The following is a 15,019-nucleotide window of genomic DNA, read 5'->3' as shown; positions in this document are numbered from 1 at the left end:
GGGCAGCATCAGAGGGAGAACCATCTAAGTTAACAACGGAGGCTAAACTGCTCATAAATGATTCCAACTTGGCCTCGCGTGCAACTGATGGGAATCCTCAGCAACGTGGCATTTAATTACATGCTCTGGATAGTATTCCGACTGTAAGAAGAGGTTAATAGAGCATATTACAGGAAGATCCGCGTTGGCACGGTCATTGTCCGCACCACTGCCAAAGCATCTCAGTACTTCGTCTACTTTCAGGCAAGGTATGTTTTAGGGTTATACCATCAGCATGAAATACTGTTCTGTAATATTTGCGTATTATACGCATGAAAGTTAACTTATTTGTGTCAGGTCTACTTTTGTCATTTGGGTTGTATTACCCGCATTAAGCATACAACAGTTTCCTTTACGAAATCAGACATTTCACTAAAGTGCAAGTACTTATTAAAACATTACTTAAAGCGTTTCATTAATTACGTTAATTCTTAAGAGGAGTTAGTAATAGAATCAGAGGGTTAATTACTTTCAGATTCTATGGGTCATGTGCAAGACAAATCGTAATTATGTGGAACGAGTAATTTTAGTCACATGGGAAACTAATTTGTAAATATGACGCTCAATATTTATAATTTGTATTCTTTTTAAACATACAAACATGAGTTATTAGTTCCTACCCATCACATTTTACACGTTACAATAACAGAAATTCTGTGGAATAGACGAAGTTGTCAAGTAGAAACTTTTACAGTTTCTTTTCAGATTTCACTTTACTGTCTCTCAGACGTCTTATGTCACTGTTAAGTGATGAAAAATTTGAGTTAGAGAATTGTACACCACTTTTTGTGTGAAAGAGAACCTCAATGTGGAGCAATGAATGTCAGTTTTTCTTCTGGTACGGTAATTTTGTACATCACGTTTCCTTTTGAATTGCAGTGGACTATTTACAACAGAGTTCAGGAGGGAATAAAAAAAACTGTTAAGCAGTAGTAAAAACTTCCAACTCCATAAACAGATGTCTACAAGACGATCTTGTGTGAGCACCGCATATTATTCTTACATCACAGTTTTGAGCACTGACGGCTTTCTTTTTATAAGTTGGGTTACCCTAGAACATTTATTCCACATGATGTTATTCATTGAAAACTTTCTGATTTGTTCCTCCTTCAAGATTTGTAGTGATTCTGATTGCAAATGTGGCTGAACTAATTTGATCCAAGAGTTACAGAAAGTGCATTTTCCATTTTAAGTTCTCACAAGTGTGGAACCTCAGAATGTTAAAGATTGCACCCTATTTACTATTTCTTCACCATGTGTACACTTATCATTGGTGTAGTACTCCTAGGTGTGCATAACTGAATATGTTACGTAATCTTAAAATTGAGAGCGAGACCATTCGCTGAAAACCAGACAATGACACTGTTAAGAACATTTTTTAACACTTTTTCTGCCTGTTTCAAATCCTGCACTTTCTAGTAAATGATAATTACATCTTTCATATCATAAATGCCTTTACTGAATATTTCTCAGAGTAGTGCTTTTAAAAATAATTCTGTTAATATATAAACCTGAGTATGAAAAGTGTTGAAGAATAGTCGATGCAGTATGCCAATTTAAGGGCCAACTTTTTTTTCCTGGAGCCACTCTGTAGAAATTTTGGGCTCGTGGGGTGTCTCATTGTACTGCTGGAACTACCCAGGTCCACCGGAATTAACAATGGACATGAATGGATACAGTTGATCGGGCAGGATGCTTACGTACGTCTCACTTGTCAGAATCGTAACTAGACGTATCAGGGGTCCCATATCACTCCAACTGCAAACGCGCCACACCATTACAGAGCCTCCACCAGCTTGAACAGTCCTCTGCTGACATGCAGGATCCATTGATTCATGAGGTTGTCTCGATGACTGTACACACCCATCCGCTGGATACAATTTGAAACGAGGCTGGTCCGGCCAGGCAACATGTTTCCAGTCATTAACAGTCCAAAATCTGTGTTGACGGGCCCGGGCAAGGCGTAAAGCTTCGTGTCATGCAGCCATCAAACGTACACGAGTGGGCCTTTGGCTCCGAAAGCAAATGTCTGAGAATATTTTGTTAATGTTTATCAACTACGTGAGGTACTGTTTTGTGGAAAGCAAATCAAGGCACTATATTAAATTCCGGGTCCTCATACGATACTTTGTCTGTCGCTTGTCAGTACTGACAGTTAAGGAACATGCAGGTTGTTTACCTTCCAGCTAGCACACGTTAGTGTAAAACATTCAGTGTACTATTAATGATGCGTTGTTAACGCAAATGATGCTGCTAGAACTTCTTCTGTTCTTGTTATGATAGGCAAACTTAAAGAAAGTATAGCTGATAACCAAACTTAAGGAATGTACAGCGTGTAGCTTCCATCCAGGAATGTCAAAGAGTTTACTATTTGTGCTGTAGTTACGTGCTTGATTTCAGCTGGAGACCGTATTGCTTAATATAATTGTACAATTTACTATTTTGTTTGTTCAGAGAACCATGCTTCGAATCCTGTTTTAGTCTGGTCTCCTTCAGATACATTGCCACACAGAAGAAGCTATATTAGTCTGATTGTTTTACGTCATTAGACGCATGTTCACGGTTAAAAAAATGTTGTAAACGGAGTAACATGAACCGAATTTACGAGAAATTGGCTGTTTTAGTAAACTTCTGTTTGTTTTATGAACTTAGTCTTTTGAAAGTAGCTGGAGTGTTGTTGGGTTTTGATTAGTGGCTATAATAACGCTGTCTCGCTGGTTGGAGCTAGGGTGGAGGATCTTATTAAGCTTGGTACTATATGGTTAGTGGTACACACAAATAATCCGTATCCGCCAAACGTTTCCGAGGAAGTCAGTGGAGCAATAGCTCCCGTAAGTGTTTCGCTCACAGCATTGCGCTACGACAACGTGGAATCTGACCGCTGCCTGCAGTGGAAATTTGCACGACAGTACGGAAACTCCGAGAGCAAGGACGAGGAGGAACGTTTCATGGGTCGCGTTAATTAATGAGGTGTTAATTAATGCCAAATAACGAACAAATGAATAATGTAACGCCTGATTCATGCACTGAGCAGCTGATTTTCAGACCATCATTACACCTTTGACCTGTTGGCAGTAAAAACTCATAAACCACTCACAGGTGGTTAGATTACATCTATTCAAATATAAACTAGCTGAAGGGAAAAACCTATAAAATTTAAGAAAAGGAAGGTAGATAAAATTGTGCCATTAAATTAAGAGTGACAAATAAAAGTAGAAAACGGGGGCAGAGGACGTGCTAAGTATCGGAACACCTTGATGAAAAGGACTTACAAGTTTGTGGCGCCCTCCATCGTTAATGCTGGAATTCAGTATGGTGTTGGCCAACCCTCAGCCTTGATGGCATCTTCCACTCCCGTAGGCATACGGTCAGTCAGGTGCTGGAAAGTTTCTTGGGGAATGGCAGTCCATTCTTCACGGAGTGCTGCACTGAGGACAGATATCGATGTCGGTCGGTGAGGCCTGCCACGAAGTTGGCGTTCCAAAACATCCCAAAGGTCTTCTATAGGATTCATATCAGGACTCTGAGCAGGTCAGTCCATTACAGGGACGTTATTGTCGTGTAACCACTCCGCCATAAGCCATGCATTTTGAACAGGTACTAGATCGTGTTGAATGATGCAATCGCCATCCCCGAATTGCTCTTCAGCGCCGGCTGCAATGGCCAAGCGGTTCTAGGCGCTACAGTCTGGAACCGCGCGACCGCTACGGTCGCATGTTCGAATCCTGCCTTGGGCATGGATGTGTGTGATGTCCTTAGGTTAGTTAGGTTTAAATAGTTCTAAGTTCTAGGGGACTGATGACCTCTGAAGTTAAGTCCCATAGTGCTCAGAGCCATTTGAACCATTTTGAACCATTTTGCTCTTCAACATTGGGAAGCAAAAAGGTGCTTAAAACATCAATGTAGGCCTGTGCTGTGATAGGGCCACGCAAAACAAGGGGCGCAAGCTCTCTCCATCAAAAAACACGGAGACACCATAACACCACCGCCTCCGAATTTTACTTTTGGAACTACACCCGCTGGCAGATGACGTTCACTGGGTATTACCCGTATCCACACCCTGCCATCGGATCGCTACTTTGTGTACCGTGATTCGTCACTCCACACAACGTTTTTCCACTATTCAATCGTCCAGTGTTTACGGTCCTTACACGAAGCGAGGCATCGTTTGGCATTTACTGGCGTGATGTGTGGATTACGGGCAGTGGCTCGACCATGAAATCGAAGTTTTCTCACCTCCCGCCTAACTGTCATCGTACTTGCAGTGGATCCCGATACAATTTGGAATTCCTATGTGATGATCTGGATAGACGTCTGCTTATTACACATTACAATCTCCTTCAACTGTCGGCGACCTCTGTCAGTGAACAGACGAGGTCGACCTGTACGCTTTTGTGCTGCACGTATGCCTTCACGTTTCTACTTCACTCTCACATCGGAAACAGTAGACCTAGGGATATTTAGGAGTGTGGAAATCTCGCGTACAGACGTATGACACAAGGGACACACAATCGTCTGAGCACATTAGACGTTTGTGAGCTCCTCAGAGTGCCGCATTCTGCTCTCTCACGATGTTTAATGACTACTGATGTCGCTGATACAGAGTACCTGGCAGTAGGTGGCAGCACAAAGCACCTAATTGAAAAACGTATTTGGGGAGCAAAATAACTAATGATGGTCGAAGTAGAGAGGATATAAAATGTAGACTGGCAATGGCAAGGAAAGCGTTTCTGAAGAAGAAAAATTTGTTAACATCGAGTATAGATTTAAGTGTCAGGAAGTCATTTCTGAAAGTATTTATATGGAGTGTAGCCATGTATGGAAGTGAAACATGGACGATAAGTAGTTCGGACAAGAAGTGAATAGAAGCTTTCGAAATGTGATGCTACATAAGAATGCTGAAGATTAGATGGGTAGATCACATAACTAATGAGGAGCTATTGAATAGAATTGGGGAGAAGAGGAGTTTGTGGCACAACTTGACAAAAAGAAGGGACCGGTTGGTAGGACATGTTCTGAGGCATCAAGGGATCACAAATTTAACATTGGAGGGCAGCGTGGACGGTAAAAATCGTAGAGGGAGACCAAGAGATGAATACACTAAGCAGATTCAGAAGGATGTAGGTTGCAGTAGGTACTGGGAGATGAAGAAGCTTGCACAGGATAGAGTAGCATGGAGAGCTGCATCACACCAGTCTCAGGTCCGAAGACCACAACAACAACATGTTTTTTGAGTTGCCCGGATACTTTTGATAACATAGTTTATTGACAAGAACCGAAAGTCAAAAACTTATCCAGTGATAAAGTAATCTCACTATCTGCTATTGCGTAAGTTGCGTTCAACTATCTTGAATCGATAACTTGCCACATTTCCGCTCCTACTTGTAAGAAACGAACTCTACTTTCTTAAATACCTGCAACTTTCCGTCCATTGATGTAGATCTAATACAGAAAATTAGGAAACTATATTCATTTAAGACAGACTTGATTACTCAGTGTGAGTTGAGAAGTAAGCCTTTTTTTAATGAACGCATTTTTATTACATCGCTTTCTTGTGTTATCGGTACAAATTTTGCAATTAATTTTAGACTAACTTCCCGATGAGCTACAGATTTGTAACTTTCAGCGTACGTCATGGCTGGGTAACAATGCAACTCCCTTTCGTGTATGGTGTGTGGCAGAGGGTACTTAATTTTTATGTCTGTTTGTCTGTTCGGTATAAATTTTGCAATTCATTTTAGCGTATCGCACTGCCGTTTAGGGAAACAAATACTAGCTTACGGAGTATCGGCTCAGATTTGCAAAGGGAGCAACTCCAAAATACTGTAGCGATTTGCAAGACGTTGATATGGTGCAGGGACTGGCTATTGACTCTGAACGTAAATAAATATAAAATATTGCGTAAACATCGGAGAAGGAATCCAATACTGTACAACAACACAATTGATGATAAATTACTGGAAATAGTACGTACCTCAGGAGTGACTTCAAGTGGAATGACCACATAAAACAAATACGGTAGTAGGAGAAGTAGTGGCTAGACTGCGAGTCATAGGGAAAATATTAAGGAAAAATAACCCATCCACAAAAAAAGTGCCCTACAGCAGTCTTATTCGACCGATTCTTGGGTATTGATCATCACTCTGGGACCCCCACCAGGTAGGACTTACAGAAGGGATAAAGAAGATTCAAAGAACAGCGACGCCTTTCGTCACAGGGTCTTTCAGTCGGCTCTAGGTGTTATAGAGCTGCTCAACAAGCTTCACTGGCAGACACTACAAGAGAGGCGTTGTGCATCACAGTGTGGTTTGCTATTGAAGTTCCGAGGGAGTACGTTCAGGGAGGAGTCGGAGACATATTTCTTCCTCCTCCCTTTCGTCTCGCAAAATGACCACAACCAGAAAATTCGAGAAATTACGAGGGCAGTTCAATAAGTAATGCAACACATTTTTTTTCTCGGCCAATTTTGGTTGAAAAAACCGGAAATTTCTTGTGGAATATTTTCAAACATTCCCGCTTCGTCTCGTATAGTTTCATTGACTTCCGACAGGTGGCAGCGCTGTACGGAGCTGTTAAAATGGCGTCTGTAACGGATGTGCGTTGCAAACAATGGGCAGTGATCGAGTTTCTTTTGGCGGAAAACCAGGTCATCTCAGATATTCATAGGCGCTTGCAGAATGTCTACGGTGATCTGGCAGTGGACAAAAGCACAGTGAGTCGTTGGGCAAAGCGTGTGTCATCATCGCCGCAAGGTCAAGCAAGACTGTCTGATCTCCCGCGTGCGGGCCGGCCGTGCACAGCTGTGACTCCTGCAATGGCGGAGCGTGCGAACACACTCGTTCGAGATGTGTTCTGAAGTGTATTGTGCTACTCTTCAGAAATTGAAGAAACGACTTCAGCGTGTTCGTAGGCACAAAAATCTGAACGAACTTCTCCTTCTTCATGACAACGCAAGACCTCACACAAGTCTTTGCACCCGAGAGGAGCTCACAAAACTTCAGTGGACTGTTCTTCCTCATGCACCCTACAGCCCCGATCTCGCACCGTCGGATTTCCTTATGTTTGGCCCAATGAAGGACGGAATCCGTGGGAGGCACTACGCGGATGATGAAGAAGTTATTGATGCAGTACGACGTTGGCTCCGACATCGACCAGTGGAATGGTACCGTGCAGGCATACAGGCCCTCATTTCAAGGTGGCGTAAGGCCGTAGCATTGAATGGAGATTACATTGAAAAATAGTGTTGTGTAGCTAAAAGATTGGGGTACAACCTGGTGTATTTCAATGCTGAATAAAACAACCCCTGTTTCAGAAAAAAAATGTGTTGCATTACTTATTGAACTGCCCTCGTAGATCTGACGCGGATGTTTACCGACAGTCAATTATCCTTCTCGCCATTCGCCAGTGGAAAAGAGAAGAGGGGATCAGTTAGTGGTACCAGAAGTACCCTATGCCACACACGTTTAGATGGATTGCAGAGTACTGATGCAGATGTAGAAACTAACTTTCTGATGAGCTACAGAGTTCATAAATTAGCTCAGAACTGGATGACAATGTAGTATTTAACTGGCTTTCGTGCCTGGCATGTAGTGGAGGGTGCTTTGTGGACCACTGCTATTTCATCTTTTCCAGTCGCGAATGTTTCAAGCCAACAACCGTTGCTCTTAAGCCTCCGTGTGCGATTGATACTCTGTAATTACTACCTCCACAGTGTTTCCACGAGATGCACGTAGGGGCAAGAAATGCATTTGTTGACTCAGTTGAAGAAAAGCTGAAATAAACCTCAAATGTACAACTTTTCTTGGTTGTAACCTAATCAAATGTCTGAGATCGATTGATAAATTTCACACGCACAGAACTAAGCTTATCACCTTTTTCTACACTATGTTAAAGAACTAGGGAATGTAACCACCGTTAAGATTTTCTCCTGTCATTTAAAATACCTAAATTGGGGCTCCAGTTGCATAAAAGCATATTTATTTTTACGGCCGTTTTTGTTAATGTAACACTTTTTTAAACGGACTGCGAACTATAAAATAATTTCTCTTAGTCCCCTACTGGTTCTTAACTCCATACAGACAGTCCTGAAAATCTGCGCTTGTGAAGTTTTAATAGCTATGAAAATACGTGCAAAAGTTAAAACGAAAACCGTGGGATGCATGTAACACATGACAGTATGGAGTTTAGTGAGTAGCTGTCACAGAGAAAAATATCAGTGCAAGGGCAATAGAACTGTTAGTGACTTAGATGAGATACTCATGCATTGACTATGTATTGCTTGCGCCTAGGTTTTTCGTTTTAAATTTTACAAGTACTTTCATAGCTACTGAAATTTCACAAATATAAATTTTCTGAGCTATCTGCATTATTTCAGGAACCTGCAGGGGGCTAGGAGAAATTATTGTATACTGGTTAATCTGTTTCATTAACGTGCTATATTAAGAAGTACTTCAATTACATAATTATTTTTTGCTCTCCCGTTTCCTATCGTTGTCTCTCATACCCTTGAATTCACTGGGCCAGTATTGATACGCATCCCTGCAAATTGTGGTTTCAATACGGTAACGGCAATGCTTGCTATTGTCGGACAAACGCTCTGTCGTGGTTAATGTTCACAAGACGACTCACAAATAGCGCTCTTTCTTATGACAGGGACATTTTAAGGGTTTAATTAAGTACTGGACAATTTTATATTACACTGTAATAACACGTGACGCGCAGCCTGTAATGTCTGTATACCTGTAGAATAAGGGATTGTAAGGCACTTTGTATGACAATTGTTTACACTTATTCTCCTTTGGTACAGGGGACACGATCAAGGTCAGGTCCATGAGCGTCATCGATGGTCTTCAATAAAAATAAAGTAGTACAGCTGTACATAATACAATGCAATTTTAAACTTATTTTTTGGTGGAGTATGGACATTGTATTGTGTTTTCATAGACTACCTTGAGTAGACGGTTAAATTCAAAAATGGCTCTGAGCACTATGTGACTTAACACTGAAGGTCATCAGTCCCCTAGAACTTAGAACTACTTAAACCTAACTAACCTAAGGAAATCACACACATCCATGCCCGAGGCAGGATTCGAACCTGCGACCGTAGGGGTAGCGCGGTTCCAGACTGAAGCGACTAGAAACGCTCGGCCACATCGGCCGGCGCGGTTAAATTCGAAAGTATGGAGTAAAGGGAAATATTCCAACTGCAAAAAATGTAGATCTCGAAATAAATGTGCTGCATATGCAAATCATTACTACAGTCTATCATTACAAGCATTACTTTAAGATAAAAGCACCAACTTACGTCAAGACGAAAGCATCCATTCAGAATAGAAAACGCAGTCAGGGAACGAAACAGCTTTAAATCGATAATCGAATCACGTTTCGAACATGGTACATACTTAGTATTACTAGGTTATGATGAGGAAGTCTGACATTTTATCATGGCTACACCTTGCTGATATTTCTTCCGCTTTTGCTTATGAGACTCCGCTTGGCAGCAGCACAGTGAGAGAATACATCGTCTAAGGCACAGAAAGTACCTCCTTTAGAGCCACAGGGCACAGTGCTAGTAACCTTCAGCAGCCTTTGTACCGGTAATTGAGTTTTCTATAGGTTGACATAATTAGGAAACCACGTAAAAGGAAAGTGTCGTGTCGGCTACTGTGGGAGTCTGCACGGACACAAACAAGGAAGGAGAGAAGTTTCGATGGCCGGTGGCAGGAATCCAAAATGATCTGTACACAACACTTTCAAATTAATGGAACACTATTTCTAAAAAGGTAAGAAGTGTAAGTTAACTTTTACGAAGTGGCTTGATGTGCTTCCTACATGCAGTTACTTTACACACTGTTACTAGTCGCAGAACGCAGGCTAAGTACTGTCTTCCTATTACCCAGTATTGATGCTCTCGAAGTTTGCGAGCGAACTGGGGCCGACGAGCGATGGGTGGCTGTTAAGTCAGCCCTGACAGGGGGCGCTGAACTTGTTTTACTGGAGGCATGGCGCTGCCGGCTCTTTCCATTGGTGTGGAGGTCAGCTCCTTCTTGACGCCATTTCGCGGCGCTGTGCTGGTCGGTGTACAGTCGACGCTTTACAACTGCACGTAAAGGTCTGTTTGATCGCCTCGAATAAATACATATTTTCATACAATACTAACCTCCAAACCACATCTCCCCTCTTCATACCACCTTTTTCTTCACAATGTTGAAGAACTAGTCAATGTGACAGTCGTTACGGGTTTCTCCTGTTGTTTAATATAGTTAAGTAGCGGCACCAGTTGCAAAAAAGCTCATTTACTTTCATAACCGATTTTGGACTGCGTAGCGTTCTGGGTTTCATCTGATAGATTAGTGTACCCGATCACAATGACCACATGGAGTACACGTGATGGAAGAGTACTTGCAGCAAGAGGACATCATGCATCTAGAGCGCACAAATCGTTTCTGAGGCTTAATTTCGATTGGAAATCCTTGGGAAACTGAGAGACGAAGGACAAAAGCCGTAAGATGTTCATTTCCGACCAGTGCAAATCACCGGTTAGCGTTTGTCCGACAGTGGGAGGTACTACGGTCAGCATTGTTGGATGGCCTACCCCACCCAATGTGTGGGGAGCTACCCTTTACCTTCTAGTACCAGGCAAGGGCAGCACATCAGGCATTGACATTTTATGTGCCAGTGACTTACGCACACTACAATCAGCAAGTGACATCTGTGGCCTAAGTTAGATAGACGTGGTCTTAAGGCCACTGTCTCACATGACACAGTGTTGCCTGCGCAAATTTTACTACATATGTTGTCTCTGTACTTTATGTCGAGTGCTGGATCTCGGTGACCTCGAATAACCCCAACTCGAAATGAAATAGATCATTCAAGTGTTGATGTAGATTTAGCAGGAGGTAATTTGATGGGGATTTTGCTACATAAAGACAGTTAAAGAGATTTCGTGAAGACGTATAAACGAGAGTAACAGAATTAGTGGGAGGTTCAGATGCCTATCGTTGCTTGCCTTTCCCCTTAGGTATAATGGTACATGACGTTAGACAACGCTGAAATAAGACATGGGAAACGGGGATAGTGGTACTACTGTCTGTATCTTCGAGGCGGTAAGCAGCTATTGATAATATACGTACGCTACACTGATGAGCCAAAACTTTATGACCACTTGCTTAATATAATGTTTGTCCGTCTTTGGAACGAAATACAACAGTGAATCTGCGTATCAGGGATCCGACAGTTTGTTGGTGCGTTTGTGGAGGTATGTGGCGTTAGACGTCTAAGCACTGGTTATGAACTCGTAATTTACGTAAATAACGGGCCGCTGATTTCCGTATACGGTTACCGTGCACGATAAGCGGTCCAGATGGGTTCCATGGGATTTACATCAGGCGAATTTGGTCGCCGAGGCATCAACGTGAGTTACTCTAGTGTTCCTCAAACCATTGTAGCACTGTTCTGGCTCCGATACACGCACAGTTATACTGCTGAAAGACGACATCGCCGTAGGGGAAGACATCAAGAAGAAAGGGATGCAGGTGGTTCGCAGCGGTCAGCCTGTCTTCAATTACCACCACAGGTCCCATGCAAGCGCAGGAGAACTCCCATAGCACAATACTGCTCCCACCAGCCTGCGTCCGTGGCGCGCTGTACATTTAGAGCCGCTATTCACCTCGATGACGGCGTTTGTGGAGGCGACCATTCAACTAGGGTACCCAAAATGTGATTCACCTGAAGAGCTGATACTTTACCGTTGATAGACGTTCGAATCCCGATGGTCCCGTACCAACTGAAGTCTTAACTGACGATATCGTTGGGTCAATATGTGGACACGTAGGGGTGATATGCTGCTGAGCTCCCTGTTCAATAAAGTACGATGAACGGTGCCCTCCGAAATATTTGTGCGCGTACCAGCATTGTGTTTCTTTCGGCAGAGAAGCCACAGATCTCCATCTATAGACAAACTTCTGAACCCCACGTTCTGTGAAGAGTCGTGGACGTCCAACCATTTACCGACTAGTGATAGTTTCACTGCCCTTCTACGTCTTTCATAGACGCACGCAACAGTAACATGTGAACATTCGACCAGCTTCACCGTTTACGAGATACTCGTTCACAAGCTCTGCGTAATAATTATTTGCCCTTCGTAAAAGTCACTTATCTCAGTGGATTTCCCTATTGGCAGCTCATATCTTCGTTAGGGTGACCCTCGTTCGTGTCTGTTCCGCTTAAATATTTTTGCTACCACGTCACGTACCCGCAATGCCACGAGGCGGCAGCCAACGTCGCGGTTGGCAGGGGTCGTAATGTTTTGGCTTATACATATAGAAGAGCCGATATTTTCGTATCTGGTACCTTAATAAGTACACAAAACCGTGTGCTGGTTGTTTTTTTCTCTGCTTTGAACAGTCTTCCTAGTCACCAACTTTACGACCTGATGTTTTCCAGCCGGCCGGTGTGCCGTGCGGTTCTAGGCGCTTCAGTCTGGCACCACGTGACCGCTACGGTCGCAGGTTCGAATCTTGCCTCGGGCATGGATGTGTGTGCTGTCCTTAGGTTAGTTAGGTTTAAGTAGTTCTAAGTTCTAGGGGACTGATGGCCACAGATGTTAAGTCCCATAGTGCTCAGAGCCATTTTTGATGTTTTCCGCGAGGTCTTACTGCACCACTAAGTGGACTACATGTCGCAGTATAGACTAACCGTTTTGTGTCCATGCGTCCGTAATGTAGCATTAATATGTGAACTAGTCCCGACTGGAACTCTTTCTGTGCCACAATCAGCTAGTCTGGTGTTTGGTTGAAACGATGAACTCTCCATGTGCGTATTAAAACGTATTACACTTATGTTTTACACATTTGAATTTGTTGTTGTTGTTGTAGTCTTCAGTCCTGAGATTGGTTTGATGCAGCTCTCCATGTTACGCTATCCTGTGCAAGCTTCTTCATCTCCCAGTACCTACTGCAGCCTACATCCTTCTGAATCTGCTTAATGTATTCATCTATTGGTCTCCCTCTACGATTTTTACACTCCACGCTGCCTTCCAGTGCCAAATTGGCGATCCCTTGATGCCTCAGAACATGTCCTACCAACCGATCCCTTCTTCTAGTCAAGTTGTGAAACAAACTCCTCTTCTCCCCAATTCTGTTCAATACCTCCTCATTAGTTATGTGATCTACCCATCTAATCAGCATTCTTCTGTAGCACCACATTTCGAAAGCTTCTATTCTCTTCTTGTCTAAACTAGTTATCGTCCATGTTTCACTTCCATAAATGGCTACACTCCATATAAATACTTTCAGAAACGACTTCCTGACACTTAAATCAATACTCGATGTTAACAAATTTCTCTTCTTCAGAAGCGCATTCCTTGCCATTGCCAGTCTACATTTTATATCCTCTCTACTTCGACCATCATCAGTTGTTTTGCTCCGCAGGTAGCAAAACTCCTTTACTACTTTAAGTGTCTCATTTCCTAATCTAATTCCCTCAGCATCACCCGATTTAATTTGCGTTTATATGTCACTGAATACATTTTATAAGCTACAAGGGGTGTGATGTGTACATAATTTCCGAACATTTTTACATCATGAGGATGAACTCCCTTACATATGTGTCTTAAAACGCGTGGCGAAGGGGTGGGGGAGTAATATGTAGCCTCTAGCCGCACTCTTTCTGCAAGTACTCTTTCGGAATTTCGACTGTTGACCTTGCCACAAAACACAGCACCCATGAACGCGTTGCAATTTCTAGAGGTGCATCATGATTCTAAGTTGATAGTGGAAACCTTGTTTTTATTTAACATAAAACACCATGTACAGCGTAAAAGTACTTACGATATTCATGATGACATATTTCGCTTATTTGTGAAATGGTTTCGTTTATACAAAACTAGTTATACATTATAATCCATTGCTGAAGTTTTTAATTGTCGATATGATCTGCAGCCCTTCACTGCAAAAGTGGAGGTGGCAATCCACTTTTTCGTTTGCAGTTGTGAAGTGTCTGGAGTGAAGATTTCGCAGCGGAAGTTCCCTTTTTAGCCCAATACACCGTGTGAGGCACTTTAAGCTGTGGTGAAGTAGTTCTTACCTTGTCAGTCTGTGTACCAAAACACAACATTTGTTCGTTCCCAGTGCTTGTGAACCCCGTGTGTGATATACCAAAGACTGACGAATCGCTTGGAAGCTGAAGTGTTCCATGAAACGCACTGTGACTGATGTACACGTAGTGTGGCAATGAAGAAGTATTAATTTATGTCCAAACGAAAAAAATCCGTCGTGTCGTGTTGTTAGCTGAAAGGTGCGTTGTTTACAGTACTACATCTCTGGTGCATCGTACGAGCTGTGCTGTAGTCACTTCTTAGCCCCGGCTGCCAATGTCTATCGCGGAGTGAGCCTGAGGAAGACGCCCTTGAAGGGCCGCAACACCAGTTCGCCTATCAGCTTCAGGTCCTCAAGCTTCTCCACCGTCTCCACGCGGAAGTTGCGTAAGATGTACGACAGCACCGTCTTCTCTTCGAGGATGGCAAATTTCTGACCTGTAGAAACAATAAGAAAGCATTTTAGATCAAGCCATACGGAAAAATGTTCGTCAGAAGTATGTTAGGAGTAACAAGAAGAAATAAGTTGAGGAATGAAAGGGTGAGGAAATAGTGAAAAAGGAACCCTTACAGAGAAGGACAGAAATATCAAGGCTAAGATGGTATGGGCACTTAAAAAAGAACGATAATAACAGGATTCCCAAGAAGGTACATAAAATGGAGATGAGAAGGAAACGACCAAAAGGAAGAACAAAGGCCAGATGATTGAAAGGTGTGAGGAGTACGTTGAAAAAATAGGTGAGGCTGCACCAGAGTGAACACAGGAAGACGGTGGAAAAACAGGACTCGATGGCGAAGCTTATGTTCCAAACAGAGTCACTCTGAGGCCGGAAACTTTTCAATATGATGATGATGATGACTACATCAAGGCTTTGTATGTACACG

General features: G+C 42.7%; 1 protein-coding gene across 1 annotated transcript in view; it reads right to left on the bottom strand.

Annotated features, from left to right (window-relative positions):
- Positions 1 to 13,805: 13,805 nt before the first annotated feature.
- LOC126094845 (cytochrome P450 4C1-like) overlaps positions 13,806 to 15,019 on the bottom strand; it is a 143,409-nt gene continuing 142,195 nt past the window's right edge. The window contains exon 12 of the mRNA XM_049909448.1: positions 13,806 to 14,572. Coding sequence (XP_049765405.1) covers positions 14,415 to 14,572 — 158 coding nt within the window. The 3' untranslated portion in view covers positions 13,806 to 14,414. The remainder of the gene's footprint in view (positions 14,573 to 15,019) is intronic.

The sequence above is a fragment of the Schistocerca cancellata genome, chromosome 8 (genome assembly GCF_023864275.1).
Source record: "Schistocerca cancellata isolate TAMUIC-IGC-003103 chromosome 8, iqSchCanc2.1, whole genome shotgun sequence".
NCBI classification, from domain to species: Eukaryota; Metazoa; Arthropoda; class Insecta; order Orthoptera; family Acrididae; genus Schistocerca; species Schistocerca cancellata.
This window is presented reverse-complemented; position numbering and strand designations above follow the sequence as displayed.